Source organism: Pinus tabuliformis, chromosome 8, assembly GCF_031772625.1.
Source record: "Pinus tabuliformis cultivar Carrire ecotype Pingquan chromosome 8, CPIR1, whole genome shotgun sequence".
NCBI classification, from domain to species: Eukaryota; Viridiplantae; Streptophyta; class Pinopsida; order Pinales; family Pinaceae; genus Pinus; species Pinus tabuliformis.
The window spans coordinates 1,291,078,353-1,291,103,003 of NC_142294.1; the positions used below are offsets into that span (position 1 = coordinate 1,291,078,353).

Consider the following 24,651-nt stretch of genomic DNA (forward strand, 5'->3'; position numbering starts at 1 on the left):
ATTCAAAATGCCTGTGCTCATTCAAAAGAAACTGAAATGCCTGTGCTCATTCGGAGGGAATATGAAGAGAGATGGTCATGGTAACTGTTAATGTTGGTCTTTTCCAACACACATCTTTCGCATGAAGCAACTGTTATGAATAGTAAGCTCGGGTAGGATTTCTTATTTGCCCAATTGTTATAGCCGATATTTAGCTAACAGTGAGTTTCTACAGCCAATATCTTTGTATATTCAATATGTGAGATACAAGATACTCCTACATGGTATGAGAGTGGGTGCTGATTTTGGCATTGAGTACAAGTGCTTTTTTTTTTAATATTATATAAGTAGATCTGCTGCCCGGATGCCTAGATCTGCTAATGAAAAGCTATTCGTGGATCTGCGTATCCATTGCTTGAACGCTCGAATCTACTGATACGGAGTATAGATATGACAGATCCGAGGTTGAATCTGCTGTATGGTTGCAGATCTGAAGCAAGAATGAGTCACCCTAAATTCAGTCAATAGATTCAGCCAATAACTCGCCGGCAACCCGAATTCTGACGTGGCCTTGCCCTGTAGCACCCAAAAGCACGGGCATAGCTTCGATGGGGCCGACGGCGTCATGTGTTTCTGGTGGAATGGCAAGCCGATGATCCACTGGTATTGAAATAAGCGGTTGCCTGCGAGAGTTTTTCTGCATTGATTTTGCTGAATTTGAAAGCCAACACTTCGGCGGTTTCCAGGTTCGAAGCTTAGATCTCCAAGATTCAGATTAGATCAGATTTTGAGCCCTGTATCCTACAGCCTAAGCCCCCGGTTCTGTATGTCTCACCAACTATTGTGAAGTCGGTTTGTTCAGACAAGAAAATACAAATATCAGGGATTTTGTCAATTATGGCAGCCACTGATGCATTTGACGGCGCGTTGTGTTTTCTGCATCGGCCTCCACTGCAAGGGTACGAGGAGGAACACTTCTTCGCGGTGTGGAAGAAGGTGGCGACCAACATTGATCTTCCGAAGACGCTATTGACGTTTACGAAACCGCGCCTTCGAATCCCTGATCCATTCCCACCAAGGTAACGAACAACCTCATCTCGGTCCCAGCTTTAGGGCCTTCGTGAGTCTAGCAGGCGGCATTACTGTTGTCATTGTTGTTGCTGTCCCGCCTTCGTTTTCTCGATTCGGTGTCACCGATGCTCTCGTCTTCAGAACTGTGCAATTGCCTCGGGTTGCCACTTTTAAACGCGAATTGAACTCGACTGGCCCTGAGATTGGATTGTCTGACCCAGAATTTAGACTGACCTACAGAATACATATTGTAATCAGTCGTCGCGTTAGCCAGCAGGAATTCACCATTCGGCTTTACAAGCGATTGACGACTCGGGAAATATACCTCGAAAGGCAGAAGGGGAGGAGCGGGGTAATGAAGCTTCACTCGAGCAATGTTGAGAAGAATACTGTGCGACCATATCAATCCTGATCAAGAAAGAAAGTTCAATTGTCCTGGGTTTGTCTAGCACACAGTTGACTTGGTGTTGTGAACAATTTATCACCATGGGTAAATAATTGCAGGAACTCTGTGAGAAGAAGGCGGTTGATCAACTTTGTAACAAAGTATTTAACTTGCAGCCGGTCATTGCACTCTTGCAGACACTGAGAATCTAAGTCGCCTGACACGGGGAATCGGGATTTGTAGGATACGGGGATTCGAGTGTCGGATTTGAACACGTTGACCCCTCGGAATAAGACACGTAGGATTCATTATATATTATTTTATTAAAATATATATATATATATATATTCAAATCCCAAAATTGGGACACGACAGGGTTTCAATGGTGTCTTGTTAGGACACGTGGTGTCCCTTTTTAGGATTCGAATTCCCATTGAATCGTGTTGGATTCGTGGGATTCAGACACGTGGCCTGTTTTGGACGAATCCGGTTTCATAGCTGAGAATGAACAACTCAAGACAGAGTCGAAGACTAAAGCTACATTGTCCAGAGTACTATCACTATGAAAATCGGAAAGGTTGATAGTCTAGACTCTAGGGACAACCATGGGGACCTTTTTCCAGAATCTTGTAGATGAATTTGAGATCAAGGCAAATCTTCTTGATGATTTGGAGGATGAAGTTAAGGCTCTCTCTCATTCAGAAAATGTTGAAGGGAAGGAAAAAATTTGCAAGATAGAGAAGAGAATGCCCTGCGAGCTAATGAGGTTACCTATTCAAAAGCCTTAGTGGAAGCACTTCATGAAGAAGCTGCCCTGCTTTGAGTAGATAATAATAGACTGTTTGATAAATATCAGGCCTTGCAAGAAGATTACGATGCCTTGTTACTGCAGTTGACTAAGAAAAATGAGACTATTTAGGGCTTGCTGGAGTGGAAAGAGAACCTTAAACTGGAAGTTAGTTGACTATAGAATACTGAGAAGAAGACTCTATTATTGAGCTGCATGGTTCACGTATTATTTCTTCCACCTCTGATGATCTTTATTTATTCGTGATGTTGATAGTTGTGTTTCATCACATGATTTTGTTTTACCTAGCTTTGAAAAACACATTATCAATATTGGGTCCTGAATACTGAGCAAAATGGGATATACTGGAGGAGGACTTGGGAAGAATGGACATGGCATTGTTGTTCCTATTATCCCTGAAGTGCTGACATATAGAGCAGGTCTTGCATATGTTGCTGCCATTGATTCATTACCTACTCTTGGGAAGGTGACATTTGTTGTAGGTGGAAATCAAATTGAGTTGCTAGAAGAGTGACTCCTTGTTGAATATGTTCTCAGATTGCTGAGATGGCTAATAGAGTAATTGTAGATGATAGTGTTGCTGCACTAGGATTTGAGTATGCAGAACATTTGAGCCACATTAAAACCCTCACATGAAAGATAGGAGTCTACCTATGAATCAGAAATCTTGTAACTATGCAGTCATCACATTATAGAAACAACATGAAAGGTTGAACCATGGACCAGTATGACCATCAAGATCCATTGTGGTTGGATCGATGGATGGTTGTGGCATCATTTGAACATGTGTTCGTGGACTTCATATTGTTGTGTATCATTGACTATGCAGTTGTACAACATTCCTCTTGTTTGTTGTTGATTGCCTTGGAAATGGTTGACCGAGGATCAACTGGAATGTATGTTGGTTGGAATTTTCGACTGGAATGTTTGATGATTGGAGTATCAACTAGTGTATTTGTCCACTGGATCTTTCGATTAGGATATTCATTGAACTTCAATTGTTGATGCTCCCTCAGTTGTGTTTCGGGGGGGGGGGGGTGGAGGAAGTTTGATAATGACAAAGATTGTCTATTGTTTCTACATTGTTGTCTAGTCAACTAGTTGACTGGACTGTGCTGTCTTGCTGTCTTGTTGGTGATTGCGAGTTTGGGGAAGTCTTTAGAGAAGAAGAAAATCGAACTTTTGGTGCCTCTCTCTCTCTGTTTCATGGTCTAGGTTGGGAGATCGAAGTCTCCTAAGATTTCGCTGTTTCTGGAAGTTGCTGCCTAGTCAAAGTTACTAGAAGGGGTTGAAAATCTTGGAGGTTGACATGGTGTGGAGGGAAAGTCTAGTCTTGGTCTAGGGTAAAGAGTCTCAAAGAATACTATTGAAAGGAATAATTATCTTGTCTGGGTTTTCTCCTCGAGGGTGGGTTTTGCGTTGGCATGTGCCCATATGTTTTGTCTTTTGTTTTGTGATCTTGATACATGTGTACTTGCTTGATGAAAGATAAGATAATAAAGAAGTAAAAGAAGCCAACACACTCACAAGTAATTATCAAGAAAAGAGAATCAAACCCTAATATAATATTTTTGATTTTCCAACATGGTATCGGAGCTAAGGTCAAGAGAAGTTGAAGATCACTTTGTTGGCATGGATTCTCCCTCTATGGTGAACTATATAAGATTGGGTTACAACACTGCTGGAAGATGGATCAAAAAGATCATCTATTACTTATTCAACAAAGTCAAGAGTCAAGGATTCTTGGTTGCTCTTATAGGTTCTCTTAATGATGACAATGCATGGATCATTGATAGTGGAGCATTGCGACACATGACAGGTGAAAGCAAACAACTTCACACACTATCAAAATAATCACCCTCTCATGCAGTGGAATTGGGTGACAACAAAAGCTATGCTGTTAGAGGCCTGGGATCTACATCATTGAAGTTGGATAATGGATCGAAGCTGCATCTCAACAATATTTTCTATGTTCCAGGTTTGAAAAAGAATTTGCTTTCTATTTCTTGTTTAGAAGATAAAGGGGAAATGATTGCTTTTGTTAATGGAAAAGTATTGGTTTGGGGAAAGAGCTCTAGTATTGACAAAGCAAGGGTTATTAGAGTTCGTGAAGGAAGTCTTTACCGGTTTATCACTCCATCTCCTCAAGCTTTGGCTCATATGGAAATAAGTTCTATTGAACTTTGGCATCGAAGGTATGGTCATATTCATTATAGGGTCATCCCTACTCTTAGTCAACTGGTTCATGGTATTCCTGATATGAAGTTAGATCATGAAGGTGTGTGCAAGGGATGCTCTTTGGGGAAGCATACTAGAAAGCCATTTCATAATAGTGAAACTAGGTCTAAAGAAATATTAGATCTCATCCATTCCGATGTATGCAGGCCCATGTCTGACAAATCACTTGGAGGTCATCTCTACTATGTAACATTCATTGATGACCATTCGAGGAAGACATGGCTCTACCTACTCAAAACTAAAGATGAAGTATTTGATAAGTTCAAGGAGTTTAGGGCTGAAGTGGAAACCCTAACCGAAAGAAAGATAAAGACTCTAAGGTCTGAAAATGGTGGGGAATACACTTCTAAAGAGTTAATTTCATATTGTAAGGATGCAGGTATTAAGAGGGAGCTCATTGTTCCCTACTATCCCGAACAAAATGGATTGGCCGAAAGGAAGAATAGGTCAATTGAAGAAGGCATTCGAATGATGCTCCTTGATCAAGATCTACCAAAGTTCTTATGGGGTGAAGCAGCGATGACTGTTGTGTACATTCAAAATAGAAGTCCTCATAAGAGTCTTGATAATACTACACTCGAAGAAGTATTCATAGGGAAGAACCTGAGTGTAGATCATCTCCGTATATTTCGAAGTCCAGCATATATCCATGTTCTAAAAGATAAGCGAAAGAAGTTGGACTCAATAAGCATCAAGTTAATATTCGTTGGTTATAGTCTTTCCTCAAAAGCATATAGAATTTACATAAAGGAAGGAAGACACATTGAAGTAAGTAGGGATGTCATATTCGATGAGAATCAAGCTTACAAGAAATCAAAGGATATTCCTATTGATTCTGATGACGAAGAAGTTCTCATATTTGAAGAAGAAGAAGTTCATAATGAGAACAAATGATGAGGAAGAAGGACCAAGTGATCCTATTCAATCAGTGGTTACCCTAACCACAAGGAAGAGGCCAAATTGGTTGAAAGCTACATTAGAAGATGCTGAAGTACATGAAGTTGCAAAAGGGTCCTCCAGGGAAAGTAAGAAACCGAAAAGGTATTCTGGTTATGCTGCATATATGACAAAGTTGATTGAAGCCGAACCATCTACATTCCAGGAAGCTGAGCATGAAGAGGTTTGGAAGAAAGCTATGTAGGAAGAATATCAATCCATCATGAAGAATGGGGTTTGGGAAATCGTTCCTAGACCTAGTGACAAATTGATTGTCACATCGAAGTGGATCTATAAGATCAAACATGTTGTTGATGGAAGTATAGACAAATACAAAGCAAGGTTTGTCGCAAGGGGTTTCTCTCAAAAGAAAGGCATTGAATATGAAGAAACCTTTGCACCTACAACAAGGTACACTACCATTAGATCGTTGGTTTCATTGGCTGCTACAATGGGGTGGAATATCCATCAAATGGATGTTAAGACCACATTTCTAAATGGGACCATTGATGAGGAAGTGTACATCGAACAACCTGAAGGATTTGAAGTGAATAGCAGGGACTCTCATGTTTGCAGACTCAAGAAGGCCCTATATGGCTTGAAGTAAGCATCGAGGGCATGGTATGCAAGAATGGATGCATATCTTCTCAGAATTGGGTTCGTGAAGAACACTGTTGATCTGAATCTATATATCAAGGTTGTGAATAATGAGCCCATCATTATTCTACTATATGTGGATGATCTATTCATCATTGGTGTAGATTCTAGAACGAAGAATTCAAGAATGCAAGAAGATGTTGGCAGCTGAATTTGAGATGAAGGATCTAGGATTGATGCATTACTACCTAGGTCTAGAAGTATGGCAAAGACCTGGGGAGATATATTTGGGGCAAGGAAAATACATCATCAAGTTATTGCAGAAATTTGGGATGATGGACTCTAAGCCAATGATTACTCCTATGATCACCAACCTCAAGAAGTTGAGGAGCTCCAACTCTAGTCTCGTGGATCCTACCTCATATTGATAGTTGGTGGGTTCCTTGATGTATTTGGTAAATACTAGGCCAGATATATGTTTTGCAGTGAACATTCTTAGTCAGTTTTAGTTGGAACCTCGTCATGATCACTGGATAGCTACCAAACATATATTGAGGTATCTTTGTGGCACTATACATCACTGCCTAAAGTATGATATTAAGGGAGTCAAGCTAATTGGCTTCACAGATTTTGATTGGGGTGGAAGTGAGACCGATGGAAGGAGCATTACCAGAGGATGCTTTAGTTTGGGAGCTGCTGTAATCTCATGGATGAGTAGGAAGCAAGATCCCGTTGCATTGATTAGTGCCGAGGCAGAATATGTGGCTACATGTGAAGTAGGAAAAGAGACTGTTTGGTTAAGGAAGCTTCTGATAGATATGTTCGAGAAGTCTCTGGGTCCTACTGTGATTAATGTTGACAATCAAAGTTGTATCAAGATGTTTGGAGATCTCGTGTTTCATTCGAGGGCGAAACGTATCAATAATAAGCTCCACTTTATTAGGAATTTGGTGCAGGATGGGATCGTAGAGTTAGAGTATGTCTCGACAGATGAACAGGTAGCAGACATACTGACAAAGGCTCTTCCTAATAAGAAGTTCGAATATCTAAGGAACCTGCTGGGTTTGGTAGATATTGGTGATTGTATTAATGATAAGGAAATGGAAGAGATTTGTTAAGGCTTTGTGAGTGAAGCATTGCCTGGGGAGACATTAGGACAACACTCTGTGTTGATGTCTGGAATCTCGGAATTGAAAAGGCGATGTTGTTTATTGAGCTCTGTTTTTGGATACACGCTTGAATGTTTGGGTTGGTGGTTAGCAAGTAAGCTTGATGGTACCTCGAGGGGCTGAAAGCTTGAGTTCACCTTAGTCCCACTTGGATAGATTGGCATGGTCAGGAATCTAGTCCATGGCATTGCGGTGCCCAAATTGTTGAGTGACTGGTTGGATAGATTGCCCTGGTTAGGAATCTAGTCCATGGCATTGTGGTGCCTAAAAGTTCTTCTTATTTTCATATAGTTTGAGAGCTTCCATTTTAATGTACATTATGAATACCTACCTAGAGGGAGTGTTAGAAAATGTAACTACGTTCGGTCTTCAATAATGTACTTGAGTCATTATGTAATGTACTTGTCAGAAGAATAAAGAAAAGAATTTTTATTATTGTAACAATGACTTATTAAAACATGGGCTTCATGCTTGGGTCATCATTATATTAGTCAAAGTCCCCATTATGGACTTCTAGGATTAATATTGAGTTTATAGAATTATTGTACATTCGAAGAGACCCTTCTTGGGCTTTCGAATCATGTAAAAAGGTTTTGTATCAAGTCAAATATGAATTATGTACCCTCCACATCATGTCGGCCTAAGGGAGATCAAGTCGGCCTAAGGACCCCCATTCGACCCACAAGAAGCCTATATATTGAAGGAGGTCGAAGTCATTTGGATCACTCACTCTCAAGCAAGTTCGATATCTCAAGAAGAGTTGGAGAAGTGTGAAGTCTGTTGCCAGGAGGAGGAAAGAAGTGTGAGTTTGGGGAAGTCTTTAGAGAAGAAGAAAATCAAACTTTTGGTGCCTCTCTCATTGTTTTGTTGTTGTCGGAAGTTGCTACCTAGTCGAAGTTGCTAGAAGGGGTTGAAGATTTGCGAGGCTGACATGGTGTGGAGGGAAAGTCTGGTCTTGGTCTAAGGTAAAGAGTCTCAAAGAATACTATTGAAAGGAAGAATTATCTTGATTGGGTTTTCCCCTCGAGGGGGGTTTTGCCCTGGCATGTGCCTATATCTTGTGTCTCTTGTTTTGTGATCTTCATACATGTATAATTGCTTGATGAAAGATAAGATAATAAAGAAGTAAAATAAGCCAACACACTCACAAGTAATTATTAAGAAAGGAGAATCAAACCCTCATATAATATCTTTGATTTTCCAACATTTATGAGGTGGTTGCTAGTGTTTTTCTTTCTTGTGCCTTTGCAAGGTCTTCTAAGTAGAGTTCAACCAAGTTCACTGAGGTTTTATGGTTCTCATCTTCAAAGTTTTGATTCTTCCTGACTGGAGTAGGCTCTTGTTCTTGCCATTCAGTGGATCAATGTAGAATCTCCAATTTCAACTTCCATGTTCGAGCGCTAGCATCTTTCTCTTTTTTGAAGAGCATTGGCATTTTTTTCTCTTTTGAAGATGTTAAAATTGGCACGTAGGGCGAAACTTCATGTGGGTCATCTTATTCATGGCTGATAATATGTTCATTAGATTCCTCTTGTCGAGAGGTGTAGGATGGATCTAAAGATCATTCAGTTCTGATAAGTATTCATGGAGATATGAATTTATTTTGATTATGAAATTATTATCAAGTCGACCTACAACTCATGTAGGCTCAGAAGCCCAACAGTGGCATCTATTCAAACACCAACATTGTGTATAAATACATGATGACTTTTCCTCATTTGGACTCACTCATCTCATCACATCTCTCTCTCTCTACCGCGCGGAAAGAGTCTCTTCTCTACTGCGCAGAAAAGGGTCTCTCTCTCACACATGTGAAGCCGGAAGCTGCTGAAACTGAAGCTGCAACTGCAGATCCAAATTTTGACCAGTGTGGACCTGAAGATCTCCTCATCAGAACTGTGCTGTAGGTTCATCTGAATCTCCTTTGAAGGCTGCAACTTTTGGTGGTGGAATCAAGCCAATCCGACGGATGGTTTGCGAGATATCGACTGCCCTAGTTTGAAGGAAGCTGCTGAAACTGAAGCTGCAACTACAGATCCAAAGTTTGACCTGCGTGGACCTGAAGATCTCCTCATCAGAACTGTGTTGTAGGTTCATTTGAACTTCCTCTGAAGGCTGCAACTTTTGGTGGTGGAATCAAGCCAATCCGACGGACGGTTTGCGAGATATCGACTGCCCTAGTTTTGATGATGAAGCTGCTAATGTTGATGCTGCTGATTAGGGTTTGCTACTGTTGATATAAATCAAATTTATGATACTATTTCTCTCTGCTGAATTATTGAAGATAAAAGAAGTTTTGATCAAAGGGTTTCCCCAGACATTGTGGGGTTTGTCCCTGACTGGCCGCCATATCTTGTGTCTCTTGTCTTGGCTTGTTTTCTGTTGATCGTTTAATGTTCTATCTGCACTTTACTTTATGTACATGTGATTGCTAATCTGTGGAATATAATAAGAAAAAGAAGTAAACTGTTATAAGCATAGAACATACCGTAACTTAACATGGTATCAGAGCTAAGGTGAAGACAAAGCCCAAGCAAGAGCAAGAGCAATCACCTAAGAGAAGATTGGCAAGGCTATCTTAAAAGAACTATGGGATCCTCAACACTCTTTCCTGCTGAAGACAAGCTCCGTGAGAAAGTTGACTATCACGGATGGAAGATGTCTATCGAAGATCAAGGAGTGTGGACCATGTAAGAGGCAATATTGTTGAGCCTCCATCAAATGCATTTGCTGCTGCCTGGAACAAATGGAAAAATGGAGAAGTCAAAACAAAGAAGATCATTCAGAACTATATTGACAAGCACTTGGTGGCCTACATCTCTGAATTGGACACCTCCAAGGAATCTACGATAGACTGGTGAGTTTATCTAAAGTTAATGATGTAAAACAAGTTTTGTTTCTTAGAAATAAATTGAGGAAAATCAAGAAGGGTAAAGATGAGAGTATGCAAGCATACTTCTTAAGAATCATCGAGACCAAGAACGATCTCCTATCTATTGGGGAGACTATTACTGATAGAGAAATGGCACTCACGACTCTTGGAGGATTACCATCCGAATGGTACGTGTTCAGGACTACTCTTCTGAACAATAATATAATTCTTGGTTTCGAGGAATTAATGGCTAGATGCATTCAAGAATAAACAAGGGTAGAAGAGCAAGAAATGCCCATGCCTAAAGGTCCTCTTGCTGCCTTTTCTTCTCATGCTAAGAAAAGAAATAATTCCGGGACTAAATCAAAAGGAAAGGTTAGACCTAACGGTGGAATAAAAGGACGATGTTACATCTGCGATAAAGCAGGTCACTATGCAAGGGAGTGCCCTGATAGGAAGGACTTACACCAGGACGATGATCAAAATCCCTTTGATGGCAATCAAAGGAATGACAAATTCAATAGCAAAGGTAAGAGGAGAGCTGGGAATCAAGGAAGAGGACAACCATCAAGAAAGCTAGAAATTCCAAGATGTATTATATGTACCTGACCTCAAAAAGAACTTGGTGTCCATCTCCGCAATGGAAGACAAAGGCTACAAGGTAACCTTCAACAATGGCAAGGTACATATATGGAAAAGTAATGTTAAAGATGCCTTCACTCTTGGGTTTCGAGTTGATTCATTATATCAGGTCGGTGGAAGTCCGCTAGGTGTCATGTCTTGTGACAAAACTCTTCAGTTCGAACTTTGGCATCGGAGGTTAGCCCACCTTCATTATAAAGCTCTACCCGATGTAAGACAAATGGTAACAGGGATGCCCGAATTCCGAGTAGAGAAAGAAGGTGTATGTCCAGGATGCGCTGAAGGAAAGCTCAAAAGGGGACCATTCCCCTCAAGCCAAAGAAAGACCTCCGATATATTAAAATTGGTTCACTCAGGCATACTTGAGGCTGGCATTAAGAGGGAGACTACTACTCCACATACCCCTGAGCAGAATGGTGTTACGGAAAGGAAGAACCATACGATTGTGGAAGCTGTCCAGAGACTTCCGAAGTTTCAATGTGTAAATAATGTAACAATGCATGATGTGGAGGAACCCATGGATCCTATTTATCCACTTGAGCCTTCCTCTTCTAGAAAGAGGCCTTCATGGCTTAGGGGGGTACTCGATGATGATGAAGGACATGCTACACCTGAGGACCTTCCGTGAAAGTAAGAAACCTAACAGGTATCAGGGATACCTGACCATCATGAGCACGATTATACAAAATGAGCCTTCATCATTCTTAGATGCCGTCAAGCATCAGTATGGAAGGATGCTATGACCAAAGAATATGAGTCTATTATGAAGAATGATGTCTAGAAAGTAGTTCCCAAACCTCAAGACAAGACAGTTGTCACGTCAAAATGGCTTTACAAGATAAAGTATGCAACGACGGAAGTACGGAAAAGTATAAGGCTCGTTTTGTTGCTCGTGGTTTCTCCTAGAAGGAAGGTATAGACTATGATGAGATATTTGCACCTGTTGCCAAATATACGACCATCCACTCGATCATAGCCCTTGTGGCTTCACAAGGATGGAACTTACATCAGATGGATGTCAAGACCGTGTTCTTGCATGGTTCGATCAAAGAAGAGGTCTACGTGGAGCAACCCTAAGGAGTTGAGATTTATGATCGAAAATCTCATGTATGTAGGTTGAAGAAAGCTCTCTATGGGCTGAAGCAAGCACCTCGAGCATGGTATGAGAGGATTGATAGTTGCTTGATGTAGCTAGGATTCACTAGGAGTGAAGCCGATCCTAACCTTGATTTTAAGGTTGAAGATGACAAACCTCTAATACTGGTGTTGTATGTGGACGACCGCTTCCTAACAGGTGTAGACCCTCTCATTCACAAATGTAAGAGGGAGTTGGCTTCTGAATTTGAAATGAAGGAGCTAGGATCGATGCACTATTTCCTAGGATTTAAAGTGTGGCAGAAGCCAAGGGAAATTTTCCCATCTCAAGGAAAATATGTGGTGAAGATTTTGAAAAGATTTGGTATGATGGACTGCAAGCTTGTGACTACCTCGAGGATCTTAACTTTCAGAAGTTATATGGTAGTGATGTCGGACCAGATTTGGGAAATGCCTCTGAGTTTCAAAAACTCATTCGCGTTGATGTTCTTGGTGAACCTCCGTCCGAACATATGTTTTACAATTAGCATTGTGAGCCCATATTTGGTTGAGCCTCACTAGATTGGTGCCAAGAATCTTCTGAAATGTCTTCAGGACACAATCTCTCATGGATTGAGATACACTGCCATAAATATGAAACTGCATGATTATTCGAATGCTGATTAGGCAGGTAGCCTGGAGGATCACTGGAGCACTTTTAGTGCTGTTTCCCTTTGGATTCTGTGTCAATATAATGGATGAGAAGGAAGCAGACGTCGGTTCCCATAAGCACCACCGAGACCAGATACATATCTACGAATATGATCTCGTATGAAGCCCCCTGGTTGGGGAAGCTCTTCAGTGAGCTGTTTAAACACATACCACTGTGATTCTCTGTAACAACCAGAGGTGGGATTCGATTATTGAGGAATCCCGTATTCGTCTATTGCTTCAGCAGATAGACATCATCTGGGATATGGTAAGTCGATGAGCAAGGAGGCTCCATCGCATTAAGATGATGTACAGGTCGATACATCTTGTCAAAGCCCCGAGGAAAGATCTAATCTGTGATTTTCCCAAACGATTTGGAGTTGTCAGGAAACCCTTGTACAAGGTCCTGCATGTTGCATACATTGAGCTCTGGGAGCTTTGAGGGTTTGCGGTTCTTACTGGAGCAACATACGACCACAGGGTGACTCACCCTCCCCTGGTGATGCGCACTGGAACAAGATGATTCGCTCTCTTGTGGGACAAGATGATTCGCTCTCTTGTGGAACAAGATGATTCGCTCTCCTGTGTAGCAGGATTGATGTGTTCTCCTGTGAGGCCTGGATTGATGTGTTCTCTTGTGAGGCCTGGATTGATGTGTTCTCCATGGCGATTGTAGCAAGATTGATGTGTTCTCCTGTGAGGACAGGATTGATTAGTTCTCTTGTCGAGGCATCCTACCCATGCAGTTTGGGACTCATGGGAAGTACCTCCCATTTGATCAATGAGCAGGGAAATGAAGTTAGGGACCATAGTAGTACCGATGGACGCATCGTTGTATCTACCGTACTCCCTACACTAGGATGACCTCCATTGATCTGTAATCAATGATACTGGTCTGGGACCAGTAGTAGGAGTGGTACATTCTATGACACTGACTTCGGGTCAGTTGAGACTGGTCTGGGACCAGTGGTACGCACTCTGAGACTGACTTTGAGTCAGTGGAGGATGATACTGGTTTGGGACCAGTGGTAGGAGTTGTACTCACTATGATGCTGACTTCGGGTTGGTTGACACTGGTCTAGGACCAGTGGTACATACTTTGAGGCTGACTTTAAGTCAGTGTGATACATCCTCGATCATTTATTCTTCTTCAGAATTCAGACAAAAGCAGAGCATAACAAAACAGAATAGAACAGAGCAGAGCAGTACAGATCAGTAGAGGGTAGAACAAGACAAAGCAGAACAGGTAGAATAGAGCAGAGCAGGGCAAGGGTCAGGCTGTACAGGGTAGTGCATTTGATGGATGAATAGTAGCGACTGCGACAGATTGCAGATGAAGTTCTCCCTAGTTGAGAGGGAGTGTTAAAATTGGCAACTAGGGGCAAACTTCATGTGGGTCATCTAATTCATGGCTGATAATATGTTCATTAGATTTCGCTCGTCGAGAGGTGCATGATTGATCTAAAGATCATCCGATTCTGATAAGTATTCATGGAGATATGAATTTATTTTGATTATGGAATTATTATCAAGCCAACCTACAACTCATGTAGGCTCAGAAGCCCAACAGTCGCATCTATTCAAACACCAACGTTGTGTATTAATACAAGATGACTTTTCCTCATTTGGACTCACTCATCTCATCACATCTCTCTCTCTCTCTCTACTGCGCAGAAAAGAGTCTCTTCTCTACTGCCCAGAAAAGGGTCTCTCTATCATACATGTGAAGCCGGAAGCTGCTGAAACTGAAGCTGCTATTGCAGATCCAAAGTTTGACCAGTGTGGACCTGAAGACCTCGTCATCAAAATTGCGATGTAGGTTCATTTGAACCTCCTTTGAAGGTTGCTACTTTTGGTGGTGAAATCAAGCCAATCCGACGGACGGTTTGCGAGATATCAACTGCCCTAGTTTGAAGGAAGCTGCTGAAACTGACGCTGCAACTGCAGATCCAAGTTTTGACCTGTGTGGACCTAAATATCTCCTCATCAGAACTGCGCTGTAGGTTCATCTGAACCTCCTCTAAAGGCTGCAACTTTTGGTGGTGGAATCAAGCCAATCCGACGGACGGTTTGTGAGATATCGACTGCCCTAGTTTTGATGATGAGGCCGCTAATGCTGATGCTGCTGATCTAGGGTTTGCTATTGTTGATATAAATCAGATTTATTGTACTATTTCTCTCTTTGATCAAAGGGTTTCCCCACACATTGTGGGGTTTGTACCTGGCTAGCCGCCACATCTTGTGTCTCTTGTCTTGGCTTGTTTTCTGTCGATCGTTTAATGTTCTATCTGCACTTTACTTTATGTACACGTGATTGCTAATCTGTGCAATATAATAAGGAAAAGAAGTAAACTGTTATAAGCATAGAACATACCATAACTTAATAGAAGAGGAGTCTTTTCCTACAAATTTTCTTCTTTTCTCCACTTATGAGAGTTTATACTTCGTTGTCTTATGAGGCCTTGTTGCTGGGACCCAATTTCTCTTTATCTTTACTCCCTATGTTTCAGTTAACGAGGGGGTTGGTGTGTCAATGTTGATCTTTTCCAACACACATCTTTTCTATGAGCCAACGATGATGAGTTGTAACCTCACGTAGGATTTCTTGTTTATCTAGTTGTCATAGCTATCTTGGGCTAACACTTGGTCTCTTCAATTATTATAAATAATGTATATCTTTTTATATTCAATATATGAGTAATATAAGATACTCTTACAATAATTTCCATACAAAAGCTCCCCACATCGCCTTGTCAATTTTGCCATGGTATGTACATGATTTCCACCCCGCGACCCCAGTCACACCTGAGATGTCTAGAGTGCCATCCATAGCTATGCTTAGGAAAGGATCTTTTTTTCCCAAGAACAACTTCAAGGACATTCAAGGGGTTGTTTTTCCATGCCCCACCCCCATCGGGCATCCACAGAAACCACACCATTATTGTGCAAGAAAATAATTTGCTTGGTGATTTGGTTATTGAAGTTTTGCACTTGCTCACACATTGCTAAGCTCATCACATCCATTACTTTTTTTCCTTTTCAAATGAGCAGTGCATCAATCTCCTCAATCAGTGGTCTCTCCAGCTCCAATAGTTATGCCAACTACAAAAGACCATCTTTTAGTGGGGTCCATGGTTGGTGAATGTTGATTTTTTGCAGCATCGGATGTGTTCTAGCCTTGAAATTTGGAGGAGAGGCTAAGGCACATGAGATCTCCAAGACCCATAAATCGTTTTGAGAAATTCCACCTGGATAAGGAGTTATTAAAATAATTAATAGTTTTAATGGGTTCCTAAGTTTAAACTTAGGAAAAATAAAAATATTAATGGGTATTAATAAAGATAAGGGTGAAAAGCTTCTAAGAGACGAGGATCAAGTTTGCTTTAATCTTAGCCGTTGATTAGGGACTTAATTTCGACCGTTGATTCATCAACAGGAAAAGTATAAGAGAAGACTTGAGGATCATTTGGAAAAACACTAGCAGATACTCAGTATCTCAAGGAAAATTGATTCTCAAGGGGAGGAGATCGATTTCAGAGGGAGAGTTGTAGGGTGGAGGGAGAGGACGGCATTAGCAACAGGTAGTGACAGAGGAGGAGGTGACGTAGGGACAGGGGAGACAACGCAGAGAGAGATGCAGAGCCTACACAGGCTGACGCAGAGGAATGCATAGCCACTCAGAGCCATGTTGGCCCACGCAGAGTGCTGTAGGGGTGACGTAGAAGTGGGAGCAGGGTCTCCAAAGTGTTAGAAGGTCTCAAAGGGAAAGTCTGAGGTGTTTTCTTTCAATTTCTCTGTAAAATCATTCCTTGTAAAAGTAATTGTTGCTGAAGATTAATAAAGCCCTCATCTGCTGCACCAATTTTCCCACATTGGGTTTTTCTGGGGACAGTTGTCCAAAAATAACTGTGTTGATGTGATTGGTTCTTGTGCATGTATTTTTTCTTTGGGTAATTGTGTGATAACTGCAGTAGAATTTATTTTAATATTTACTGAAGGGATTTCGTAAATAACTTATTGTGAATAATAAGTAGGTGAAATAAATCAGTTGCTGTAGTGGTAGAATTTCAGTTTAGAAATTTTCACATGGTATCGAAGCAGAGATCCGACAACATGAGAGGAAAATCGATTATGGGTTAAGAGCATGATGCAGAGGCATCCACTCAAGGGGACTCGCACAAATTTCCAGAAGAATGCACAAAGGACATAAATTACGATTATTCTATGTTAACTTCCAGATTGGAAGAAGGAGTCGCTTGCTTAGCAAGATCTACCTCCTCGGAGGTTTGGTATATAAACAATGGAGCTTCCTGGCATATGATAAGAATCCGAGAATGTTTTTTAAATTATCAGGAAGAAAGGATGAATTTTTAGATCACCATGGGAAATAAGGCAAAGTGTACTCTAGTAGGAAGAGGTACTATAGTTTTTCAAACCGAAGCAGGAGAGCAACTTCAAGCAACCAATGTGCTGCATGTGCGAGGATTGGGGATGAACTTACTTTCTGTATCTCAACTTCAAAACAAGGGCTATGGCGTTTTATTCATTAAGGAGAAAGTATATGTCAAACACTCGAGTTGGAAAAAGAAGGTCCGGGTTGGAATAAGAAGTAACAGGTTGTACAGGTTGCAGCTAGAATCACTAATGGCAGTGATAGGCAGTGATGGAGACAAAGATTTAAATGAACTATGGCACAAGAGGATGGGACACTTATGCCATGGGGCTTTGAGAATTCTCAGGATAACAATATCAGGAGTACCAGAACTAAGTACTGAACGAGATGATGTATGCAGAGGGTGCGCTCTGGGCAAGTATGCTAAAACAACGTTTTCTGGATGTATTAATAGGGCTAAGAGTGTGCTAGGATTGATACACTCAGACATCTGCGGACCGATGGCCACAAAAGCTCTTAGTGGTGCCAAATACTTCATCACCTTCATCGATGACCATTCCAGGAAGACTTGGATCTACTTTCTGAAAACCAAGGATGAGGCTTTCGGTCGATTCAAAGAGTTCAAGTCTCTAGTGGAGAATCTGACGGGAAAGAAGATAAAAGTGTTGCGCTCAGACAATGGTGGAGAGTATGTTGACAAGGACTTCACTGATTTTTGCACTAAGGAAGGCATCAAAAGAGAGTGGACAACTCCCTACAATCCAGAGCAGAATGGAGTAGCAGAAAGGAAAAACAGGACTATTGTGGAAGCAACTAGGGCATTGTTGTATGATCATGGTATACGTAAATTCCTGTGGGTAGAAGCATGCAACACAACTGTTTATGTCCAGAACAGGACTCCTCACAGGGCATTGGGCAAAATCACTCCGGAGAAGGTTTTCATCGGGAAGACACTTGAAGTCAGTCATTTCAGGATATTTGGGAGTTTAGCGTATTGCCGTATACCTGAAGAGAAGAGAAAGAAATTAGATCAAACTGGTGAGAAAAGATATCTTGTGGGATATAGCAAGAATGCTAAGGCATATAAAGTCTATCTTCCAGGGTGTAGGAAGGTAGTAGTTCAACGGGATGTAAAGTTCATGGAGGATAGAGCTTTCAGGAAATCCCGAGAAATGCCTTCCGAGGAGCAGTCGAAAGACGAGTCGTTGGTCAAATCACTTCAACCAGCGGAAACTAGTTAGAAATTCTCTTGAAGACAAAGCTTCAGAACAGGGGGAATCTCAGGAAGAGGAAGAGCTGATAGATGTGCCTACTATTAGTGGAAGAATGAGCCAAGAACTCCGACAGATTCTATGGGATGCAGAAGACTTCATTGGTGCACCTAGGAATAGTAAAAGGGAGCAAAGACAGCCAGACAAATACCAGGCCTTAGTAGCTCAGGTTGGGGAACCTTCTTGTTTTCAAGAGGCCATTCAACATCAAGTATGGGTATCTGATAATGGTCAATGATATCTGGGAAGTGGTATCTAGGCCTAGGGACTGATCAGTGGTAGGTTCGAGATGGATCTACAAAGTCAAATATGCTGCAGACGACAGTGTGGAGAAATACAAAGCCAGGTTTGTGGCTAAGGCGTATGCTCAGAAGGAAGGGATAGACTATGAAGAAACCTTTGCCCCAGTACCCAGATATAATTCTATTAGAGTCGTGATATCTCTTGCAACACAGATGGGGTGGGAGATTCATCAGATGGATGTCAAGACAACATTCTTGAACGGGTAATAGAAGAGAAAGTATATATTGAATAGCCAGAAGGTTTTGAGACACATGAGAAGAAATCTCACGTATGCAGATTAAAGAAAGCCTTGTATGGGCTTAAATAGGTACCTAGGGCATGGTACAGTCGAATTGATGGCTACTTGCAGAAGATGAGGTTCGTCAAGAGTGACGCAGACCCCAATCTCTACTATCTGGTTATAGAGAACGAGCCTCTAATCCTAGTGTTATATGTGGATGATCTCTTCTTGACAGGATCATTTAGGCTCGTCAAAGACTGCAAGAAGAACCTAGCCACAAAATTCGACATGAAGGATTTGGGACAGATGCATTATTTCATGGGGTTGTAAGTTTGGTAGCAGAAGGGTGAGATCTTCCTTGGACAAGGGATATATGCTACATAAATTTTGAAGAGATTCAGGATGCAAGACTGTAGAAATATGGCTACTCCAATGATCACCAACTGGAAGAAGATTGATGCATCAGAAGATAAAGACGTTGATCCCACCTTGTACAGACAACTTATAGGGTCCTTGATGTATTTGGTCAATACCCGGCCAAACATTTGTTACGCTGTCAACACCCTCAGTCAATTCATGGTGGAACCTAAGAGGGCACATTGGGCAGTAGCCAAACATGTTCTCAGGTATATACAAGGAACAGTCGAGCATGGACTATTGTACACCAAAGACAATAACATTAGGTTGAGTGGGTTCACTGACACAGATTGGGCTGGAAGTTCAGTAGATCAAAAAAGTACAACTGGGTACTGTTTTAACATTGGATCAGGAATGACCTCCTGGTGCAGTAGGAAACAGAAATCCGTGGCTTTGAGCTCAGCTGAAGCAGAATATATGGCAGCTAGCACAACTTTGTGCAAAGCCATATGGCTTAGGAAATTGCTTGTGAATCCATTCAGGAGAAGGATGGAAGCGACCAGGATCATGTGTGATAATTAGAGTTACATCAAGCTCTCTGAGAATCCAATATTTCATGATCGGTCGAAGCACATTGATATCAGGTGTCACTTTGTCAGAGAGTGTCTCCAATGAGGGGCAGTACTGTTGAGATACACTCCTACAGGAGAACAGGTGGCAGACATCCTCACCAAGGCTCTAGGAAGAACAAAGTTTGTTTATTTCAGGGAGAAGATGGAGATGGTAAAGAATCCATTTCAATAACAGAAATGGATGTGTCAGGAGTTGCAGTGCAACAGTTAACAATGGCAGTGCTATGGGCAGCATGATGCAGCATGTTGAGAGGGAGCTGCAGTACAGGTGCGATAGTGGCAGTGACAGTGTCATGGCTAGTAGTACAAGAAGCAGCAGTGCAGGGGATGTGAGGCAGCAGGCCAAGCATTAGTGCAAGTACTGATGCGGAAGATCAATGTGATGTTTCTATAGTGAAATATTGCTAGAGCACATTCCTCGCTAAGAGGGAGTGTTGATTTTTGGTAGCATCAGATGTGCTCTAGCCTTGAAATTTGGAGGAGAGGCTAAGGCACATGAGATCTCCAAGACCTAAAAATCGTTTTGAGAAATTCCACCCGGATGAGGAGTTATTAAAATAATTAATATTTTTAATGGGTTTCCAAGTCTAAACTTAGGAAAATAAAAATATTAATGGGTATTAATAAAGATAAGGGTGAGAAGCTTCTAAGAGACGAGGATCAAGTCTCTTTTAATCCTTTAGCCATTAATTAGGGACTTAATCTTGGTCGTTGATTCGTCAACAGGAAAAGTATAAGACAAGGCATGAGGATCATTTGGAAAAACACTAGCAGATACTTAGTATCTCCAGGAAAATTGATTCTCAAGGAGAGGAGATCGATTTCAAAGGGAGAGTTGCAGGGTGGAGGAAGAGGAGGGCATCAGCAGCAGGTAGTGACAGAGGAGGAGGTGACGCAGGGACAATGGGAGACAACGCAGAGAGAGACGCAGTCCAGAGGAGAGACACAGAGCCCACGCACGCTGATGCAGAGGAATGCAAAGCCACTCAGAGCCACACTGGGCCACGCAAAGTGACGCAAGGTTGACGCAGAAGTGGGAGCAAGGTCTCCAAAGTGTTAGAAGGTCTCAAAGGGAAAGTCTCAGGTGTTTTCTTTCAGTGTCTTTGTAAAATCATTCCTTGTAAAAGAAATTGCTGCTAAAGATTAATAAGGCCCTCATTTGTTGCACCGGTTTTCCCACATTGGGTTTTTCCGGGGAAAGTTGTCCAAAAATAATTGTGTTGATGTGATTGGTTATTGTGCATGTATTTTTTCTCTGGGTAATTGTGTGATAACTATAGTAGAATTTATTTTAATATTTACTGAAGGGATTTCGTAAATAACTTATTGTGAATAATAAGTAGGTGAAATAAATGAGTCACTGCAGTAGTAGAATTTCAGTTTAGAAGTTTTCACATGAATCCAGCTCTGGTGTTGTTCCTCTCCATGCTGTTGTCCAGCAGAATTCCAAGAGGTAAGACAGGCCACGGTAGCAGTTTTCCATGAGCAAGTTTACAAACAATCCATGGAGAGATATCAGACCAATGCTGGCTTTGGTACCATTTCAAAGAAACATAAATGTGGGGACTTGCATTAATAAATACCAAAATCAACCCTCTGCAGATCCAAAGCATGCACATAAATCTGAATGAATGCACTGAAGGCTGACACCAGGCCTACAGTGGAGAAAACTCCCAGATGGGATAAAAATCTCCACTTTCAAATCTGCATTGTATTCAGGTATGTCATAAATGATACAGAGGAGATGCTTTTAATATGTGCGACTGAAGCGGCTAACTCTATTGCTGCATACTTCACTGCCACTTCACATTCACGTAACCCCCTCATCCCTCTTTTTCACACAATCACCTGTCTTGCAACAAGTAGGTGCTATCTTTAACAAGTACTCTCATTAGCTATTAGAATATTGTGATATGCAGTTCAACGTATCACTGAATTTACTTTGACAATATTTCAATAATTTTAGATTGATTTATTCTACTTCTAGCACTATACTGAAATCTATCCTAAGAAGTAAAGCAAGATTATTTAGATCTGATTCATTAGTTTCTACTTAAGATTGTGCTGTCATTTTGATAAGGTGTAGTAGTTGAAAGCATTCAAATGTTTGAATATTGTCTGGTGGTTGCACTATTTTTCTAAGCTTTTAAAGCAGTCGGTCTATTACCTCTCCCCAAATTTTGCTCTGTTGAAGTGTTATGAAGATTCCAGTAATTGAATTAAAGAGTTTGAATATTAGTTTTGTGACTTTGTCACCTCCACTATTCTTTGCACTTGTTCAAGCCTTTCTCTTTGGTTACTTGGATGAAGAAGTGCTGGAAACATAATTTCTTGTTCTTGGGCAGAAACACAACATACATTTAATGCTAAAGAGAGTGATTGTGGCTTCACAACATTCATGCCTCTACAATATGTTCACAACCCTGCAAAAGGATATCTGGTAGATGATACTCTGATTGTGGAGGCTGAAATCAGTGCTCAAAGAGTAGTTGATTACCGTGCATATGATTCTGGAAAACAGATAAGTTTCACTGGGCAGAAGAAGCAAGGGGCAACAGGTTTCGTTATCTCTCTGCCTCAATATGTTTTCTTTACTTGAAAATTTGCGCTTACTTATCCTATTCTTTTTCTTTTGCTCAATTTTTATTCTTCACTTTAAAATTTGTGCATGAGATATGGTTGTTCATTGGTACTGATTTTTGCTTTTTTCTGTGCGAGTAGGACAAAGCGAGGCAGTCAGTTCTTCCCAAAGTAGTAAGGTGAATCCTTTCTCTGCCTTGTCACTTCTTTAAATGACTTGTTTTTACTCTGCTTTTCTGTTTTGTACATTGGTTTGATATATGTCGAGCTCCACATTATTGATTGGTTACTATAATTCTGCAGCCTCTTTAGCAACTGCACAGACACAGACACACACACGCATGTTTCTCAAATAAAAGTTTGTCATCAATCTTATGCTGTTCAGATACCCATTACCTCAGATATATCGTCCCTCTCTTATTAATGTCAGATGGTGGAGACAGATATTATTTGCTAAAATGCCCATTTCCTTGAGACTGAGATCATATGTAGCTTTTGGAATAGAATATTTGAGGGGGATTTGCATGCAGAGGAATAGTTTTGTTTATTCCATGTATTAAACTTTAGTTATTTTGAAGGTAATTTTAATATTTGCAGGAGTCTGAATATTAGATTTGGGGAATGTTGAGAGTATGGGTAATTGTCACTTAAGGCCACATGTGGACCCACTACTTGGCGTATTCAGGGCTTTGATGAGTCTACATATGGGTAAGTTACCCACTTTATCATTTATGACTATGTCGACCCCGCCACCTTATTGGGGCTATAGTGCCCCGCCCCTAGAAAGATGTTTATAAAAGCACACACCCTAGGTTTTCATTCGTTACTTTGATCCAGTGCAATGCCCAAGGGCACTTCTCTATTTCTCTCTTTATTTTGCTATTTCAGTACACTTTGAGAATTGAGTTTTGCTGTTTTTTTAAATGATGTGATAAAGCTGAAGAGTTTCTATGTGATTGAATTAGGCTTTGATGAAGAAACCACCATAGATCATCTATCTTAATATTCTCAACATGGTATCAGAGCCAATGTGGCTCATTCTGCCCTATCAAGAACTATTTTTAGGGCTGCAAACTAGGGCTTTCAGCGATTCTTTTTTGGGACAGCAGAAGAATTCTGGGTTTTTCTACACTCATTACCACCAGTGCTCTTCATCCTTTTGTCTTTTTTTTTCCAGCAAATTTGATGGCTATTTTTGGCAGATTGGTGATTTTCTAAGGCATTGCACTCTCTATCTCTCTCATTTTCTGGCCAACATCTTTTGTGCTGGTATCATGTGTTTCAGGGTTGTTTCCAGAGGATTACTTGGCAGCAAAGTTTCTGGATAATCCTTTTATTTTGAGGGTTGCAGGCCCTTCCTCGCACCTCCCTCCTATATAAAGGATTCATTAACCTTAATGACCTGGGATGGTTCTTATACACTATGAAATTGTCCTCATGGGACATCTATATGCAAAGTACTTTAGTGGATCTATAAGATCAAGCATGCAGCAGATGGCAACATCGAGGAGTACAAAGCGAGGTTTGTGGAGGGTTATCCCAAAAATAGGGAGAGGACTATGAGGAGACTTTTGCTCCAGTTTCCATGAACACTTCCATCCAGTATACTTCTATCAGGATATGGGTTGGAGGTTACATCAGATGGATGTAAAGACTGCATTCCTCAATGGTGTGATTGAGGGGAAGTGTACATAGAAGGACCTCAGGGCTTTGTGATACATGGAAAGTAGTCCCATGTTTGCATATTAAAGAAAGCTTTGTACAAATTCAAGCAGGTTCCCATGGCATGATACTCCAGGATTGATGGATACTTGATAAGTTTGGGCTTCACCAAGAGTGATGCGGATCCTAACCTCTACTCCTAGGTTGTTGATGGTGATCCTTTTATCTTGGTGTTGTATATTGAAGATCTGTTCCTTACTGAGGTAGAGAGGCTCATTGTTGGGTGCAAAAGGGAGTTGGCTTCGGAGTTCGAATGAAGGATCTTGGCATGGTGCATTATTTCTTGGGATTTTAGGTGTGGTAGAGACCAGGTGAGATCTTCCTTGGACAAGGGAAGTACACAGTTCAGATTTTGAGGAGATTCAATATGATGGATTACAAGTTTGTGGCTACACCTATGGTGACAAATTTGAAGAAGTTAAGTTATTCCACTTTAGATTCAGATTTGGTGGATCTCACTTTGTATATATAGTTGATTGGATCCTTGATGTACTTGGTTAACCACGAGGCCAAATATTTGCTTTGCAGTGGACACCTTGAACTAGTTTTTGGCTGAGCCGAGGCATGTACATTGGGTTGTGGTGAAGTGCATATGTTGAGGTACCTGCGTGGTACAGTTGGATATGGTCTGAGATATGTCTTAGGTGGTGAAGTGAGGCTGCAGGGATATGCTGATTCTGATTGGACTGTG

The 24,651-nt window shown here is 41.1% G+C and overlaps 1 protein-coding gene across 1 annotated transcript in view; it reads left to right on the forward strand.

Moving 5' to 3' along the window:
* LOC149240181 (uncharacterized) overlaps positions 1–24,651 on the forward strand; it is a 107,176-nt gene that overhangs the window by 14,639 nt on the left and 67,886 nt on the right. Inside the window, exons 3-4 of the mRNA XM_089373645.1 lie at positions 22,004–22,216; positions 22,380–22,417. Coding sequence (XP_089229771.1) covers positions 22,004–22,216; positions 22,380–22,417 — 251 coding nt within the window. The remainder of the gene's footprint in view (positions 1–22,003; positions 22,217–22,379; positions 22,418–24,651) is intronic.